General features: G+C 28.9%; 1 protein-coding gene across 3 annotated transcripts in view; it reads right to left on the bottom strand.

Moving 5' to 3' along the window:
* LOC126883279 (uncharacterized) overlaps positions 1-20,334 on the bottom strand; it is a 152,621-nt gene that overhangs the window by 83,733 nt on the left and 48,554 nt on the right. For all 3 annotated transcript variants that reach the window (XM_050648617.1, XM_050648616.1, XM_050648618.1), the window contains 2 exons: positions 17,064-17,140; positions 16,100-16,302 (listed from right to left, as the gene is read on the bottom strand). In XM_050648617.1, the coding sequence (XP_050504574.1) occupies positions 16,100-16,302; positions 17,064-17,140 (280 nt within the window). The remainder of the gene's footprint in view (positions 1-16,099; positions 16,303-17,063; positions 17,141-20,334) is intronic.

Raw genomic sequence — 20,334 nt, 5'->3', positions numbered from 1 at the left:
TAATAAAAAAGTTAGGTACTTTGACAACTAGCCATGTTCTGCATCAATACAGGGTGTTTCTAAATAAGTGCGACAACTTTAAGGGTAAACTTTAAGGGTTAATTCTACATGAAAAAATAATGACAGTTTGCTTTATAAACATATGTCCGCAAATGCTTCGTTTCCGACATACGGGATGTTGAATTTTTTCTTACAAACAGATGATTTATTTACTGCTCTAAAACCGGTTGAGATGTGTAAATGAAATTTGGTAGGTTTTAAGAGGTAGTTATTTCACATTTTTTGACATACAACTAAAATTTTTATATTGCATACAGGTAATATGACCGGATAATATGACCCGTATGCACGCCAATGGTGAATATAAAATACATAATTGTAGTCAAAAATGCGCAATGACTGCCTCTTAAAACCCACCAAATTTCATTTGCATATCTTAACCGGTTGTAGAGCAATAAATAAATTGTCAGATTGTAAGAAAAAATTGAACACCCGGTAACTGGGAAACGAAGCATTTGCAGACATATGTTTATAAATTAAACGGTCATTATTTTTCATGCAGAATTACCCCTTTAATTTTGTCGCACTTTTTTAGAAACACCCTATATTGATGAAGAACGTGGCTACTTGTCAAAGTACCTAACTTTTTCACTATCCAACATAAGTGAATGAGTCAAAAAGCAGAATGTTAAGAGAGGCAAGGGCTACAACTGAGTTTTAATTTCAATATTTATTAAATGCTAGAATATTCCACAGGGTGTTACAAACTTTCAGGAAAAACACAGTATTATTTTTACACCCGGTATACAATGACATTTACATCTTCAACAACACCATTACTACATCAATATTCTTAGAGAATAAGGCTACAACATATTAAAAAAATCACTAAAATCGGACAACGGGTTTATGAGATTCGAGACATCAAAAATGACCCATTTTTAAGGTGTCCAGGTTTTTTTAGCCAGGAGTGTATATTAAACATTTTTGTAGGTTATAAAAAAACAAACAAATACTTGCCTTTTAGTGGAGTCACTGAAGGTGGATATGAGCTATTACCTCCGATTTCGTTGAACCTCCATCGATTTGGATGAAAATTGGGGAGTGGTTAGAGGATATCTCAAGGAACAAAGGTGACATGGTGCCAACTTGCGCTATTACCATGGGGGTGGATGCCACCCCTTCTCGGGGGTGAAAATGATTTTATTAAAAATAACCCCATAATTCGATAGAGGGACTAACTCTAAGCAAAATTTGTTTTATAAAGTTATTGAAATTAATTATAACTTTTTGAGTTATTAAAGATTAGAGATTTTAATTTTTCCTGAGAAAAATGCACGTTTTTAACCGATTTTTTATAAATAATTCAAAACCTATAAGTTTTTACAAAAAAGTTATTATTACCAAAATTGAAGATAATAAAAAATGAAATAAATTCCTTACTAGAAAAACCTTTTATTGTTAACTAAAAGTGAGTTATAGGTAATTGAATGTATATTTCTCTCGGCGACTACCCAAATATAAGTATTAAAGCTTAAATAACAGGAAAATTATGCATTTTATAACACAAACTTATTAAACATTTGTCAAACTATTTAAAAATATCTATCAGATGAGCCCACGAACAAGTTGATAGCATTAAAATTTATGCTACAGAAATTTTTCAAAATTTATCTTTTAAAAATTTTTCCAAAAAATGTTATTGTTATTTTTTAATAACTCCGTTAATTTTGAGGCATGAGATTCGCCTCTGAAACTATTTGAAAGCTGAAACTAAGGGCTTTTAAACCACGTTAAATTTAGTTTTCTAAACCGCTTACTTTTTTAAAAATAAAAGGTTAAATTGCCCGGTTACATGGTTCTCGCAGGCAAAATTTAAGCTTAAAACGTTTCTATCTCGGTTATTTTGTACCCTACAGAAATAGTGAGGCAAATAAAATATTTGATACAGAAAAAACTAAAATTTTATTATATATCATTTTTTTCGTATATTGGGTATTTTTGGAGTTATTATTAAAAGAAAATTAAAATTACGATAATCTGAAAAATTCTGATTTTTTTAAATTACATCTTTTTTTCAAAAATATGCATTCTAAACCGGACAAAATTGTTGAAATCATTACTTATGCTATTATAAAGAAAGTGTTGTAAGAATTTCTATAAATTTTAATTTTTGTGGAAATGACGATGTTTTATTTTTAACTTTTTCCAAAAAAAAATCCAAAGAGTTCTCTTATTTTCATCATAACTTGCTTAATTTTGATGCTATTAACGTCTTATGGAGCTCATTTGATAGGTATTAAAAATTACTTTGACAAGTGTTTGGTAGGTATATTTTGTAAAATGCATCGTTTTCCCGTTATTTAAGGTTGAATACTTAGATTGGCGTACTCGTCGAAAAAAATATACTTTCAATTACCCATAACTTACTTTGAATTAACATTAGTGTAGTTGTTTAAATGAGAAGTGTATTCAACTTTTTATTATCTTTAATTTTGGTAATAATAACTTTTTTGTAAAAGCTTATAGTTTTTAAGTTACACGTGAAAAACCTCTTTAAAACATGCATTTTTTACGAAAAAATAAAATCTTTGATCTTTAATAACTCAAAAAGTATTGATTTATATAACAACTTTATATAACAAATTTTGCTTAGAATTTTCCCCCTTTATATATTTATGGTATTATTTTTAATGAAATAATTTTCACCCCCGAGAAGGGGTGGCATCCACCCCCAGGGTAAAAGCGCAAGTTGGCATCATGTCACCTTTGTTTCTTCAGGTATCCTCTAACTACTCACCAATTTTCATAAAAATCGATGAAGGTTCAACGAAATCGGAGGTGAAAACCTTCATTGACTCCACTATTAATATCTTCTAGTTATAATACAAAAAGAGATATGGTAGGTGAAATAGTTTGTTTTTTGGTACATTCTCAAATTGGTGTATTTAACTCAAAATAACAGAGAAACGGTCGATTTTAGGTGTGTAATACTTCTAATACCTTTTGTTGTGCTTGAAAAGACCTTTAAAATGCTATATTAAAAGTCCATTATATGAAAACTAAGCGAGATATGCTGCAAACAAAAATGATAATGTATTTTAAGAAAAAATGATAGAGAGCATTTTTAAATTTTCTTAAAAATCTTCCTTTTTCTTCATGTAACTTGAAAATGATAAGAGATACAGTAATGAAAAATAAAAAGGAAATTTTTACCTGATAAAGCCCTACATTTTTGTGTTATATCTTTTTTTCGTATCTCTTATCTTTTTCGAGTTACATGGAGAAAAGGAAGATTTTTATGAAAATTTAAAAATGCGCTCTACAATTTGATCTTATTTTTTTTCAAAAACTTTTTATTTTAATCCACTCCAACTTTTTGAACATAGAAATAGCACTCTAATAAAAAAAGTAGTGTAGAAGGAAAACGATGTATTTAAATGCTGATAGATGAGGGGTTAAATATACTTACATCTAATGTCTTCTTAAAATGCATTATTCATCAACTTTTTGCAGAATATCTCGATTAGTTTGAAAGTAATCGACATTTAGTAATGCTCATTTTAAAGTCTTTTCAAGCACTACAAAATTTATTAGTATCATTTTACACCTAAATCCACAGTTTCTCTGTTATTTCAAATTGAATACACCGATTTGAGCATGCAGTAAAAAACAAACTCTTACATACCATATCCCTCTTTGTATTTTAACTAGAAGATTTATGAAGGAACGAATCTTTGTGTTTTTTTATAATCTAAAGAAACATTTTAGATAGTTTTTTTGTTAGATGCATAGTTTTTAAGGTATTCGCAAAAATCCGTCTAGTCCATGAGGTGAGACCGCTCCCGTCTGGAAAAATTTCTGATTCGGTTTCTTTGTGGATTCCTATTCAAAAATGTCCCCTTTAAACAAATATAAAGGGTGCCGGGCGGAAATTCTGGGCAGAAATTGTTTAAAAAAAATTTTTAAACAAATAAAAAAGATCACGTTTTTTTGATCCATAGCATATATTTTTAAGTTTGGTGGGTCATTCTAAACAAGAAAGGTATCTTCTAAATTTTCTCAAAAATTGATAGTTTTCGAGTTGTAAGCGATTAAAAATCTGAAAAATGCGAAAATACGTATTTTCGAGGCTTAAAAACTCATATTTAAATTAGTATTTTTGAAGTTGCCATATATTTACATTGAAGTCTAAACATTCAGCTTCAAGTTTCTGAAGAGTGATCGCGTCAAACCTGAATTTAAATCGTTGTTTTTTAATTGTTAAATATGCATGTCCATCCGATTTTTTTTCCGGTGTGGCCCGCTCTATTCCAAAAATCTCCTATTTTCCTCCGAAAAAATATTTTTATAGATTCTTTGGGACATTCTAAATAAAAATAGTTCCTTGACATTTTTCTCAAAAGTTAATAGTTTTAAAGTTAAAAGCGATTTAAAAACCGAAAATACGTTTTTTGTCATTTTTCGAATTTCAAATCGCTTATAACTTTAAAACTATTAACTTCTGAGAAAAATGTCAGCAAACTTATTTTTTCTATGAATGCTATACAATGTGCAACTTCTCTCACTACTTACATACATTCAAAACGAACAATTTCTCAGGGTGTGAGAAAAGTCGGCTATTGCAGTGAGAAATATTTTTTCTTACGGGTGCCATATGTAGAATCGCGGTTTCTATGGTAACATACACAACACAAACACAAATATATTTGTCAAATAAAACGTGTCAAACCAAAATTTACGAGGAATTACCTTTCAAAACTGTTCAAATATAACTGGTAACTATAATTTTAAATAAATAAAAGTATATAAATATTAAGAATATTAAATACCTACATATGTATATAATATGTATTTTATTTCAATTTTGGCATATAATCTACATAACAGCACCTAAAATAATTTAATTTTGAAGATTGAACTGTTGACAAAAACGCATCCATAGAAAACGTACAGTGTACAACACGTGAGAAAACGACATATTTCTCCCTCGCTTAATTTGCACTCGCCTTGTACCTCGGCTCGTGCCAACAAACTTCTGCGCTCGTGAGAAATATGTCTTTTTTCTCTATTGTTGTACAATATAATATTATTTAGAATATCCCAAAGAATCTAGAAAAAATATTTTTCGGAGGAAAATAGGAGATTTTTGAAATAGAGAGCGCCGCACCGGCAAAAAAATCGGATAAACATGCATATTTAAAAATTAAAAACAACAGTACAAATTAAAGTTAAACGCGATCACTCTTTAGAATCTTGAAGCTGAATATTTAGCCTTCGAATTAAGTATCTGAAAACCTCAAAAATACTCATTTAAATATGAGTTTTTAAGCCTCAAAAATGCGTATTTTCGCATTTTTCAGATTTTAAATCGCTTATACTTCGAAAACTATCAATTTTTGAGAAAAATTACAAGATACCTTTCTTGTTTAGAATGACGCAAAAAACCTAAAAATATATATTTCAGAGCAAAAGAACGTGATCTTTTATATTTGTTTACAAAAATTGTTTAAACAATTTCTGCCCAAAAATTCCGCCCGGCACCCTTCAGATTTGTTTAAAGGGGACATTTTTGAATACGAATCCACAAAGAAACCGAATCAGAAATTTTTTCAGACGGGAGCGGTCTCACCACATGGACTAGTCCGAAAAGGTGTCATTTTTCAATGAAAATGGCCAATTTTCAACCACGAATAACTCAAAAAGTATTGGTTTTTAAAAAATAATTATAGAACAGTTTTTGCTTAAAATTAGGTTCTCTAGTCTCTTCCGTGACTATTTTAACCAAAACATTTTTCACCCCCGAGAATGGGTGGGAACCACCCCCAAGATAAAAGCGCACATCGGCATAGGGTAGACTTTGTTTCTTGAGCTACTGACTTACCTACTTACTGTGAAAATATCAAGTAAATCGATGTAGTAGGATGAAATTCGGAGCCAATTACCCTCATTGACTGCCCTATAGGTAGATGAGAAAAATTTGTAAATTTTTTTCAATTTCATTTACAATCGAGCTTCAGTAAACTTGCGCTATCGAGTTATCTATTGCGATGGTCTTAATCCCATTTCAAGACTTCCCTTGACTTCTTATCTCGACTTCTTATCTCGTAATTGCATAATAATCGTAGAACATAGCTTTTAATTTCAAACAATTTTTCATAATGGTAGAGGAGCCCAAGTGGGGATTTTTGCAGTTACTCGAGCGCGTCAAATTATAATATGGGGAGAAACCTTGCACCCTGTAAATGTACCCTTACCTTATATTGGATCTTAAATCTATCCTTAGAAAAACTCGAAATCGTCAGATTAATATAAGGTAAGTTGAGTACATGCAGAATAGTGCATAATTAAAAAATTTCACGATTTGAGCGGGGCGTAAGGAAATGGGTGAGCCACAAAATTTCACAAGAAAAAATCAATATTTCAAGAAATAAACGTCAGATTTAAAAACTAAAAATACGTGTTCAATATTTTTTAAAAATCTATCGAATTACCTATGCAAAACACGACCCCCCAGAGAGGGGTGGGGGGTAAATTTAAAATTTTAAATAGGAACCCCGCGATTTTTCGCGAAATAAACATCAGATCAAAAAAGTGCGAAATGAACGTATTCACGACCCACCACGGAGGTGGGATGGGGGTTACTTTAAAATATTAAATAGGAGCCCCCATTTTTTATCACGGATTTGGATTCCTTACGTAAAAATAAGTAACTTTTATTCGACATATTTTTTCGAATTATGGATAGATGTCGCTATAATAGGAAAAAACGATTGTTGGAAATGGAAAATTAAATTAAAAATGGGAAGTCCCCACTTAAATGAAATACTTCACTTTTTTTGGTTGTAGGACCTAATCTTCACAACCCAATAAGTTCCCATCGAGCTCGAGTAACTGCAAATTTAGCATACTTTCCTCCCCTACTATAATAAAAATTTTCGATATTGTGAAATTAGCATAAAGGTACTTTACTTTTGAGCGAAATTCATATTTTTATATACCTCGTATAAAGTTACTAAAATTTCAAAATGTTCCCTTTTGTGAACACTGACCCAGCCAGGTATCTGCTGATTTTTTTTTTGTCTCTATTACCAAAACCTCTATGTTCCTTACCGTGGGTTTGATAATATTTTGAAATCATTAACAATTAAAGGAAAAAAATTCACAAGTTTAAGAACTTTCGGGTACCAGTAATAGGGGAGTGCATATAGATTTTCACTTCGGAAAAAATCAAACAGGATAGAAATTTTTTTAATTTCATTAAGAAATGTTTAATAAACAACATATCAAAAAGTTCTACTCGAGAAGTGGGTGCTTAATTTTTGATTAAACGAATGAACTGCTAAATTAGATGTTTTTTTAAATATCTAACTCCGAAAATATAAATTGTAGAAAAAAACTGACTTGACCGTTGAAAATTTCAGAAAATTTTACAAAAATAACCATAATAAACTGATTTTTCTAAAATTAAATCTATAGCTTCTATAATTTTTTATTTATAACTCTAAAGGCACCCTTCTCACAAACATTGACGCACTGTAAACTAGCGTACGGCGAAGTGCACGCTTGAGTTATTTTAATGTAATGCTTTAACTAATGGATCAAATGAAATTTTATAAATTGATCATGAAAGAAGAATAATTCAGCTATCTTATGGTTGTAATAAAAAGAAATAAAATGTATGGGCATAAGTATGGTGTGGGCGGAAATTAACACTTACATGAATTTGGTTTAAAAATGATTTAAAAATGTGTAACTAATACAATTTTTCTTACAAAACTCTCAATTTTGCACATCTTACCTTTCAGATATCTTACTAAACGATGTTTCTCTCAAAAAAAATCTCAAAAATTTAATTCAAATGATACGACGTCTCAAAAAATGTAATTTTTGAAAGCTTCGTAGTTTTACAGAATTACCACCAATTTAAGACGGTGTTACTCAAATTTAAACAAATTTATTTCAGTTTTATAGTTGCTTTTTTAAAGCTTAGGATGTAATCTTTAAAAGGCACTAAATTATTTTACTTTAGAAATAAAATAAACTATTTCTTTTTTAGAAAATTAAGAAAGATAACAAAAATGTAATACAAAAACCGAAATTTACCAGTTAAAAAAATTTTTATACAAAATGATCACAACTTTTTTCTATAAAACTTACCTAAAAAACATTTAATAATAGGCTATTGATTATGTACTATAGAAAGGAACTACAACGTTAACGGGGTTTTATTATTTCATATGGTCAATGAATCTCTATATATGAAAAAACCGCGGAGTGCTACCATTTAAATGGGTGCGTTTTTGAGTAATAGGTGAATTAGTCCCTGGGCACACGTTACATTAGGGTGAGTTCTATGCACTTTTGTTACAAACACGTCTACATAAAAATTGTTCCTGGTTAAATTTCCTATCTAAATATAACTTTTTAAAGTCAAAGATACTTTTTTTTACAAAAATATATTCAAAAGAAAAAGCACAAAGAAACCCAAAAGAAAGGAATTTTGTTTTTTGTCCCATAACTTTTGTCCACGGGAATATAGGTAAAGACATTGCTTCACAGAAAAAAAACTTACATATTTTGTCTTTAAAATGATGTTTGGTAGCGGTCATTACGATTTACAATTTTCGAAATATGATTTTTCAAAGTTCGCCACTCACAGCGATTTTGGGCAATTTTCCTTGTTATTTCGCAAATATTGTTCTGAACTTTTTTCTACGTAACGTTAGGCATATGCAATGGTACATGTAAGAGGAATAGAAATTAATTACCTTTAAAATATTCTACTGTATAATGTTGTACGACTTCATTTAAAGAGGTTATCTTTTTCAAGACTTTATACTTTTAACGAGTTTTTATATTTTTTACGATTATTTTTTAAATTTCCCACTATAACTTTTTGAAGTTATACTTCTTTACCGGCGATAGAGGGTAAATTTTTATATGGGAAAACCTAGCGACCAGGCGCATGCGCATTATAACTTTGTTCTGATTGGATGTTCAAATGACATGTCAAAAATTATTCAATATGGTGGCTGTGGCACAGCTGTAGTTAGATTATTTATGGTTGTTGCGTTTTAAAATTTGTGTGAAAAGAAACAACAAACAAAAGTTAGTTAATAGTTATACTGCCTTTTTAAATAGTTTTCATATACCTATATTTTTGGACTTTTGGACTATTTTGGACAAGGAAAACTCATTCTAATTTGGTAAGTACCTAGTTTTTATTATAATCATATTGTAATTATACATTTGGATTAGGTTGAAATACATACATTTATTTTCTCAAGAATGCGGATTTTAGAGAGAAATCCTAAATTAGGTTCGATTTTTATTTTTAAATTATGATTTTTTTGGCGTAGATTTATTTATCTAGTAGGTATGTAATGCTTTGATTTACATACTTAATTTGATTACCAACAAAAGTTCTACCAATCTTCATCTAATATATTGTTTTATTACTGTTTTGTTATATTTTTATATTTTCTTCCACAAAATTTAAACTACATAATTTTCAAAACAATTGTCAAACAGTAAAACGTTCAGTTACCGTATTTTTCCACATGATAAATAATGTGCGATTGGACGAGTGAGTCTACGCTTCGATTACGAGTCAAAGCGGCACGAAATTCAAGGGTTCAATTCCCGATGCAAGTTTTATTTTTTTATGCATATTATGATTGTAAGTATATTTGTTATATAATTTTTTTTTTCAGCAAATGCGTATTTAAAATTTTTGCCAACAATTATTATCGTCCAGAAATCATTTTTTCTTTGTGGCATTTTTCAATGTGTTTGTGTGCGTTTTATTCTTTTATTTTTTTAAATTTTTGGTATAGTCTTAAAAATCACATAATATGTAGTAGAAGTATAACTTCTTACGTGCGTACAAAGTACACACACATTCTTTTTTTTTTCTACATTTAGGTATATATTATATAATAAAAAAGATAGCTTATTCTGTTTACTTTAAAATGGTGTGTTATAAAAAATTCTGGAATTATTTTTGAATAAGATATGCTTTTTCAAAATGTAATAAGTACTTGCAACGATTTTTGATTTTAGGATTATTTTTTAAATTCCCCATTATAACTTTTTTATGTGATTGTGTATTATGATTGAAGCTTATGTTTTATAGGTAATACCATTGTTTGTAATACTTTGGATCCACTTGACTCGGCCGGGCAAACTTCAAAATATGGATTAATTCCAATATTTACTGTCAAGGCTCCTGCACCACAAGCTTTGCTTGAAAAAATAGCATGTAAGTGTACCAAAGGATGTACAAAAAAACTGCGGTTGTAGATAGATAGGAATTAGTTGTTCAATATTCTGCAAAGGGTGCTTGTGTATGGGTGCTAATTGTGGGAACTCTAAGATAACTGAGGTGTCAGACGAAGTTATTGAAGCTAATAATAAAGAAGAGATGGACTTTGATTTTGAAAATTTTTTAAATGTCAACGTTTAAATAATTTTAACTAAGGTGATGTTTTCTAAGACTAATGTTTATGTAATTTTTGTAAAAGAAATAATATTAAATAATACAGGTAAAAAAATATCAAATAATCACTTGGTTTCCATTACATATTTAAATATAGATGATACACTATTTTAAAGAACAGAAAGTAAGCCCTCTTTATTGAGCAATATATAGTATATTCATGTACAAGAAAAAAAAGTTATAATGACAAATTTCAAAAATAATCGTAAAAAATGTAAAAATAATATTTTTTTGTATTAGGTACTATATAATATAATATATAATATATAATATATAATATATAATATATAATATATAATATATAATATATAATATATAATATATAATATATAATATATAATATATTAATATTATTTTATTTTTGTATTATATTATAAAACATCGTTAAAAGTATAAAACCTTGAAAAACCATAATCTCTTAAAAAAAAAGTCGTACAACGATATACAGTAGACCATTTTAAAGGTAATTGATTTCTATTCCTCTTATGTGTACCATTGCATATACCTAAAGTTACGTAGAAAATAGTAACAATATTGGCGAAATAACAAGGAAAATTGCCCAAAATTGCTGTGAGTGGCGAAATTTGAAAAATCATATTTCGAAAACTATAAATCCCAATTGCCTCTACTAAACAGCATTTTAAAGAAGAAATATGTAGATTTTTTTTCTGTAAAGCAATGTCTATACCTATATCCTCGTGGACAAAAGTTATGGGACAAAAAACAAAATTTCTTTCTTTTGGGTTTCTTTGTGCTTCTTCTTTTGAATATATTTTTGTAAAAAAAAGTATCATTGACTTTATAAAGTGATATTTAGATAGGAAATTTAACCAGGAACAATTTTTATGTAGATATGTTTGTACCAAAAGTGCATAGAACTCACCCTAATGTAACCTGTGCCCAGGGACTAATTCACCCATTTCTCAAAAACGCACCCCTTTAAATGGTAGCACTCCGCGGTTTTTTCATATATAGATGTCCATTGACCATATGAAATGATAAAACCCCGTTAACGTTGTAGTTCCTTTTAGCTATCTTATTTTAAATATAATCAATAGCCTATAAAAAGTTGTTCTGAAGCTATTTCCTTGTGGCATTTTTATGATTAATTATTTATATGGGAAATAAGCCACAATTAAAATGAAAAAAATAATTTTATTAACGTTTCGACGCCCAAATCGGGTGCCGTTGTCAAAATACAAAATATTACTAAAATAAACTAAAGTGTTGTTGCTAAGCAAAAAAATTCTTCTAATAATTTATTTAATCTCACTCATTTATATTGGCAATTCAGACATATATTATACATTTTAAAGTAGAAGACTTTAAAATGATATTGCCAATATTTTTGAGTTGCGTACCTGGGACGACTTACTGAAAGATAGTTCATTCGATTACATGAAATTAACCCCAACTCAAGAATATCCGTCATAAAAAATTATAGCATGTGATATGTCTTTAAAAAGACAACCAAATGCAACGACAGTAAAATTCTCGCGTTAGAGACTTCATAGTAAATCACAAGGGAAAACCAGGAAAAACCCTGTGATACTATCCCGACATCGTAAGTATTTGGTCTTACATTAATTTACTCTCAAAAAATAATACCAAATTCTGACTTGTAACATGTTTAAATTATAAATATTATTAATAATACTAGATATATAAGTAATACTAAAATATGTACTAGCTCGATATTATTGACTTACTAATCTTGGTATTTTCTTTCTATTGACTTCCTCTTTCAGTAAGGGTAACCACATCCTACTGCATTCTACCGAGGAATTTGCGACACAATTGGTTTCATTTAGCATAATTAGAGCCGCTTCTTTGATTTTTCTCTTTTTACTATCTGATTCTTTCAGGACTATACTTGAATCTCTCCACTGAATTCTATGTTCATTATCCCATGCGTGTTGACATATTTGAGATCTCTCAAATTCTCTATTTTTAATATAAGATTGATGTTCACTTATTCTAACGTCTAATGGTCTTGATGTCTCACCTAAATAAAATTGTTCGCATTCACAAGGTATTTTATAAATGCAATTTTTTGTTCTTTCTTGATCATTGTTAGGTTTAGTTTTAGATAGAATAGATCTCACTGTGTTTGTTGTTTTGAATGTTGTTGAAATGTTGAATTTATTTCCTATTGTTTTAAGTTTCTCGGATAGTCCTTTTATATATGGTATTGATATTTTCCTCGTATTATTTCTGGTGAATGTTGTAGGATCCCGTTCTAAGTTGTTCTGTTCCATTCGATCCAATCTTGACAATTCCTTATTTATAAACGATAAAGGATAATCATTTTTTAATAAAACAGATGTTAACAATTGTTTTTCTGTTAAAAAGGAATTTTCGTTAGAACAAGTAATTTTGGCTCTATCATATAAGGATTTAATGATTAAAAAAAGGGAATCATTAAATCCTTATATGATAGAGCCAAAATTACTTGTTCTAACGAAAATTCCTTTTTAGCAGAAAAACAATTGTTAACATCTGTTTTATTAAAAAATGATTATCCTTTATCGTTTATAAATAAGGAATTGTCAAGATTGGATCGAATGGAACAGAACAACTTAGAACGGGATCCTACAACATTCACCAGAAATAATACGAGGAAAATATCAATACCATATATAAAAGGACTATCCGAGAAACTTAAAACAATAGAAAATAAATTCAACATTTCAACAACATTCAAAACAATAAACACATTGAGATCTATTCTATCTAAAACTAAACCTAACAATGATCAAGAAAGAACAAAAAATTGCATTTATAAAATACCTTGTGAATGCGAACAATTTTATTTAGGTGAGACATCAAGACCATTAGACGTTAGAATAAGTGAACATCAATCTTATATTAAAAATAGAGAATTTGAGAGATCTCAAATATGTCAACACGCATGGGATAATGAACATAGAATTCAGTGGAGAGATTCAAGTATAGTCCTGAAAGAATCAGATAGTAAAAAGAGAAAAATCAAAGAAGCGGCTCTAATTATGCTAAATGAAACCAATTGTGTCGCAAATTCCTCGGTAGAATGCAGTAGGATGTGGTTACCCATACTGAAAGAGGAAGTCAATAGAAAGAAAATACCAAGATTAGTAAGTCAATAATATCGAGCTAGTACATATTTTAGTATTACTTATATATCTAGTATTATTAATAATATTTATAATTTAAACATGTTACAAGTCAGAATTTGGTATTATTTTTTGAGAGTAAATTAATGTAAGACCAAATACTTACGATGTCGGGATAGTATCACAGGGTTTTTCCTGGTTTTCCCTTGTGATTTACTATGAAGTCTCTAACGCGAGAATTTTACTGTCGTTGCATTTGGTTGTCTTTTTAAAGACATATCACATGCTATAATTTTTTATGACGGATATTCTTGAGTTGGGGTTAATTTCATGTAATCGAATGAACTATCTTTCAGTAAGTCGTCCCAGGTACGCAACTCATAAATATTGGCAATATCATTTTAAAGTCTTCTACTTTAAAATGTATAATATATGTCTGAATTGCCAATATAAATGAGTGAGATTAAATAAATTATTAGAAGAATTTTTTTGCTTAGCAACAACACTTTAGTTTATTTTAGTAATATTTTGTATTTTGACAACGGCACCCGATTTGGGCGTCGAAACGTTAATAAAATTATTTTTTTCATTTTAATTGTGGCTTATTTCCCATATAAATAATTAGCCTATAAAAAGCTTCAACAATATTAAATGTTCAACAAAAAAAATTTTTTTAGCTCTTATACAGTATGTCTGCGTAACTTGAGACCTATTAATAACTTTTTTATTATCAGTTTTACGGAAAAAAGTAATTTTTTATAAAATTCTCTGAATCGTATATAATCTAAGATGCAACCATCAAATGTCAAATTTTATTAATTTCATACGAGGTATGTCAAAAAATATTAATTTCACTCAAGAGTAAAGTATCTTTATATTTTACAATATCGAAAATTATTATTAAGAAAAGTTGTTTGGAATTAAAAAATATGTCTCAGTGTTCAATAACATCCTCCTAATTTAAATATTGTGAATAATAAAGGCACTTAATTCTAAGTAAAATTTATATTTTTTACATACCTCGTATAAAATTGCAAAAGTTTGAAATCTGTTAGATGTGTCTTAGATTTTAGACCAGGTGGATAATTTTATGAAGAATAACTTTTTTTCGTAAAATTGATAATAAACTAGTTATCATATTTGTAATAAAATGATGATGGGTATAAGTAATTTGAGAAAAAATTGAAATTTTTTTTTGATTAGAATGATGTAATTGTATATTAAAACATAGTTTTTAATTTCAAACAACTTTTCATAATAGCGGTTTTTGATATTCTGGAATATGAAGGTACTTTACTCTTTAACGACATTTATATTTTTGACATAACTCGTATAATATTGATAAAATTTGATATATTATGATGGTTGAGTTTTAAATTTTTGACTATTCAGAGCATTTTATGAAGAATAACTTTTTTTCGTAAAATTGATAATATAAAATTTTTGCATGTGGTTCCTAGCTACGCAGGCATATTGTATAAGAGCTTCTGTATAAGAATTTTTAAATTCTAATGCCATATTCGGATTCAGCGTAATCAAGAAGAAAATAGAAACTTATTTGATCAAAGTAAAATGATGAATTGAACGATATTTTTATAATTATGTATACAAAACGTTTGTTATTGTTTAAACAATAATAAGCAATTAGCGGCCAAATCTGCGAGTAAAACTTTTTACTTTAACATGTATAATATAAACTAACAAAAAAAGTTTTAGATAAATATGAGCTTGTTTGAATTTTTCCGAAACAATGCATGTTTTCATTCTAATTGCACTCCCCTATAATATGTTTGGATCCCGCGTATGAAAAAAAAGTTGATTAATAGCAAGCTGAAAATTTGTTAATAGCTTAAGGGTGTCTAGTCGGACAAACTTTGATATATGGGAACACTGGAACAGGAGAAATTTTAATTGTGGAACGGGTTAAAAATTTGGAACGGTCAGACCACGAAAATTGCACATTTATTTTGTCCGACATAATAGACTTAAACTCTCCGAACAGAGATTAAACTCTCATGCAAAAATCAGACTGCTATTTATCACCTGTCATAATTCCTGTCATTTAACGTATTCTACATGTTCCACTCATTAAAACGCCCATTTGGTGATAAATAGCAGTCTGATTTTTTCATGAGAGTTTAATCTCTGTTCGGAGAGTTTAAGTCTATTCTGTCGGACAAAATAAATGTGCCGTTTTCGTGGTCTGACCGTTCCAAATTTTTAACCTGTTCCACAAATAAAACTGCCCTGTTCCGGTGTTCCCATATATCAAAGTTTATCTGCCTAGACACCCTTAAGCTATTAACAAATTTTCAGCTTGCTATTAATCAACTTTTTTTCATATGCGGGATCCAGCCCTATAATAAGTAAAGTATTAACAGATTTGGATGTTAGGTATATTATATTGTAATGTTTGTCATGTTTTGTGTGTTGACTTTTTGAGCCTCCAAACATTGTAAAAAATATTATTAAAAAGCATTATAAAAAATTCTCCAAAAAAACTTACAAGGTCTCGATGATAGTTCGGATTCTTTACAGGAATATTAAAATAGATAAACGTAAGATGTAGTAAGAACACTATTAGCATCATATAGACTCTTAAACCTTGCATAGATAATAGTTTTTGGTAATTTTCATTTTTTGAAATATCCGTTCTATTTTTCCAGCTACGATATAACGAAAAATGCAATAGGAACTTATCTGGATAACCTAAAAATAAAAGAAAATTTATATCAAAATATGATTAGTTCCGGTTATTTCTTGATCGAAAATATCAAAAGCATAATTATACAGGGTGGCAAATCCTACACGCATCGGTCTCTGTAAGGGAAACGACTGAATATTAAAAAAAAAGTTATTTTTCTTTATAGAGATATACAGGGCCATTAACATTCCAATTTAAATAAGACGTGATAGTTCCCGAAAATTGGCAGTATACCATCTTGGTAAATAACTTAACGTGAAGTAAAAACTCCGTGGTGTAGTTGGTATAAAATTTCGTTACAAATTAAAATTCTAAAAATCCAAACGGATTACATTCATTGTTCAGAACGAACGTTTTCTGACTTATCAGTCCATCATCAGTGAACCTAAAAGCAAGTAATCCCACGTAATAAGATTGAAAAAAGGGTGAAATTTTGACAGTTAAAAATAGAAAAAACTGTGGATAAATGTTCAAACTACATTATAAATACAAGAAAAGAAAGTGACTTAAAGTCGATGGCAATGGTTTGCCTCCAGGAACATTTAAATTCTCTACTTTTAGAGAAGGTAGTTTTTTACGTCAGATTTTATGATCCGTACCGAACACTTTTTCATGTGAAATATAACAATTAACAGGTTATCAAAATAGATTTTTTGAAAAATCACAAAATAAATTTAATAGAAACGAAACTATCCTGTATTGTTCATTGTTTAATATCAGGATGAACTATTTTCAGTGACTTACTCTTTATACAAGTATGAATTACCTCTAAACCTATTTCTTTTGTATTTATCAAAATATGTTGAAATGAAGACAAGGGACGTATAGAGTATGATGAGTAACCTGAAAAAGAAAAATAAATTAAATTATAATACGAGTTAAAACATTCAATATAATAAAACTGTAAATTTATGACATTTTCTTGTAGTCTGCTTGGATTGACATGAAATTTGCCACACATATAGCTAATATGTGAAAAAGCAAAAGCGATATTGCGCCGATGTATGCTTTTACCCTAGGGTTTTCACCCCTTATCGGTGGTGAAAAAATATCCGTTCAAAATAAAAATTTGGTTTTAAAGTAAAATTTTTAAAATTTTTAATTTCGAAAATAATGTTTTTTGTCAAAATAACTTAAAAATTATTAATGATACCCAAAATTTCAAAGTGTACAAAAATATAGGTTTTGCTTTTACGCATGTTTTAAGTTTTTGTTTTTCTGTAAGACAAAAACTGGTTAAGATAAAGGCTGTTCAAAATTTGCATAGACTCGTGATTAGTGACTCGTTCCAAGCTCTTTCAAAAATAAGCACTTTGAAACGATAAAGCTCACAGATCATATTAATAAATACATGCACGAATAAAGTAACTTGTGAAGTGGTAACGATTAATTTCATTGGGGGTGCTAATAAAGAGTAGATTTTCACGATTTTTTTTAACAAAAAAAAAAGGGATCAACATTATTTGTTGCGTAACTTTTTTACTGTGAATGCTAGAAACTTAAAATAAAAACAAAAGTGAAGAATAGATTGTCTTAAACATTAAAAAGAATTTAAATGAGTTTTTCCCAAAAAGTGCTTTATTTTATGGTTATTTCACGTTGAAGTATTCGATTTGAAATTTAGCGAGTATCAATTTATTTTTCATTGGCTAGAACATTTCGTTTACTGGGTCTAGACATCTCGTACGTACACCGTTTTTTTCCTTTGTTATGATCTATATTTTTGATAAAAAGGATTTTTTCGGTAAAATTCTTACATTTTAAGTTATTTGATAAAAACCGTCTAAAAATGTATTTTTTGTTTGTTGAAAAGTTAATATATTAACTCGCAAATAACTCAAAAATTTTGACTTATACTCTGGGCAAATTAGCAAAATACAATGAAAAGTTATTTAACAGCAATTTTATTGCTGGAATAGAATATTATGATTGTATATACATATTATTAATGTAGGTATTCAAAGCTATTTTTTATAAACAAAATGTCGCTCCCAAATCGTGTTTTTTTCAATTATAATTAAGCAATTTTTTTATATTTTTATTTCAATTATTATTTGAATTATTCGCCGAAAAATATTTTCTAGATTTTTTAGGTATTTCTAAATAAAAAAGTTCTCTTGGTATCTTCCTGGGAAGTTAATAGTTTTCGGGTTATATGCGATTTAAAACCTGAAAAATGCGGAAATAAGCATTTTTAAGGCTTAAAAACTCACATATAATTTATATTATTTTTGAGGGTGCAAGGTGCCTAAATTAAGGTATAAACATTATGTTTATACATTCCGTAGAGTAATCGGGGCCTCTTTCAATTCAGAATATTGTTTTTAATTGTTCATTATGCGAGTTTACTCGAATTTTAAGCCGCATAATGAATGGTCGCGCATAATTAACAATTAAAAAACAACGGTGTAAAGCTAAACAGTTCCCAAATAATAAACACAATTTGAAAAAAATAAATATTTAAACTTCAATTTTGGCACTTAGAAACCTTAAAAATTATAATTTAGATAGGCGTTTTTTCGTATAAAAATGCGTATTTTCGTATTTTTCAAATTTTAAATCGGTTATATAACACAAACTATCAATTCTGGAGAAAAATAAGAAGAGTTCTTTTTTATTTAAATGACCCTAGAATCATAAAAAATATTTTCGGGAAAAAAGGTAATATTTTGACTTTGTTTAAAAAAAAAATTGTTTAAACAATTTCTTCCCAAAATTTTTGCCGGCACCCTGCTAATGTGTTTAAATAAGACATTTTGAGCAGGAATCCGCAAATACCGAATCAGAAACATTTTTCATACAGGAGCTACCTCACAACATGTAGTACTTCACAATAATTAAAATTGTGTATACAGGTTTCATTAATAATTGTCCATATGATAACTGGAGAAACCTTAGCACAAAATACGAAGATTTAACCTAAAACACTTAAATAAAATGTGGTTCCTTACTGAGTTACAGGGTGTTTTATCTAAAAATTTAAAAACTATTTTTGCTCAGCATTTTAAAACTATTCTACGTAGCCTTTTCATACTTGGCAGGAAGTATGGGTATATTACAAACTACTAAATTATGTTAAACAAACGTTTCTGGCTATTACCAGAGGCGTACGATGGGGGAAAGTGAATGGTTGACCCTTTCCAAATTCTACGCCACTGGCGGAATTGCTATTTTAGTTCAATTTTTGGATTCTCCAATACTTTCTATGAAAATAATAGACTCTTCATCCGTAACGATAAAGTCATTAGTTTTCGAGATCTTTGAAGTTAAAAATGAAACGACACGGTTATTTTGATTAATGTATTGTGTCGCTTCATTTTTAGTTTCAAATATCTCGAAAACTAATCATTTTATCGTTACGAATGAAGCTTATATTGTTTACATAAAAAGTATTTGAAAATCATAAAATTACACTAAAATAGCAATTTCGTCAGCGGCGTAGAATTTGGGAAGGGTCAACCAGCCACTATCCCCTGTCGTACGCCTCTGGTAGTAGCTAAAAACGTTTATTTATCTTAATTTAGTAGGGTGTACAGTACCTACACTTTCTGCCAAGTATGATAAGGATACGCCAAATAGTTTTAAAGTACTGGCTACAAATAATTTTTAAATTTTAATCATAATATGAATCATATAAATTAATCAAAATAACTGTGCCGTTTCATATTTAACTTCAAATATCTCGAAAACTAATGACTTTATCGTGACCAATGAAGGGTATATTATATACGTAGAAAGTATTGGAAAATCTAAAAATGGCACTAAAATAGTAATTCCTCCAGTGGCGTATAATTTAAGAAGGGTCAACCATTCACTATCCCCTGTCGTACGCCTCTGGTTGTAGCTAGAAACGTTTGTTTTTCACAATTTAGTAGGGTGTATAGTAGTCACACTTTCTGCCAAGTATAAAAAGGATACGTCGTATAGTTTTAAAATGCTGAGGAAAAATAACTTTTAAATTTTTAAATAAAACACCCTGTAGCTCAGTAAGGAACCACATTTTATTTAAGTGTTTTAGCTTAAATCTTCGTATTTTG

The sequence above is a fragment of the Diabrotica virgifera genome, chromosome 4, assembly GCF_917563875.1.
Source record: "Diabrotica virgifera virgifera chromosome 4, PGI_DIABVI_V3a".
NCBI classification, from domain to species: domain Eukaryota; kingdom Metazoa; phylum Arthropoda; class Insecta; order Coleoptera; family Chrysomelidae; genus Diabrotica; species Diabrotica virgifera.
Note: the sequence above shows the minus strand (reverse complement) of the source record. Positions and strands in the feature narration are given on the sequence as shown.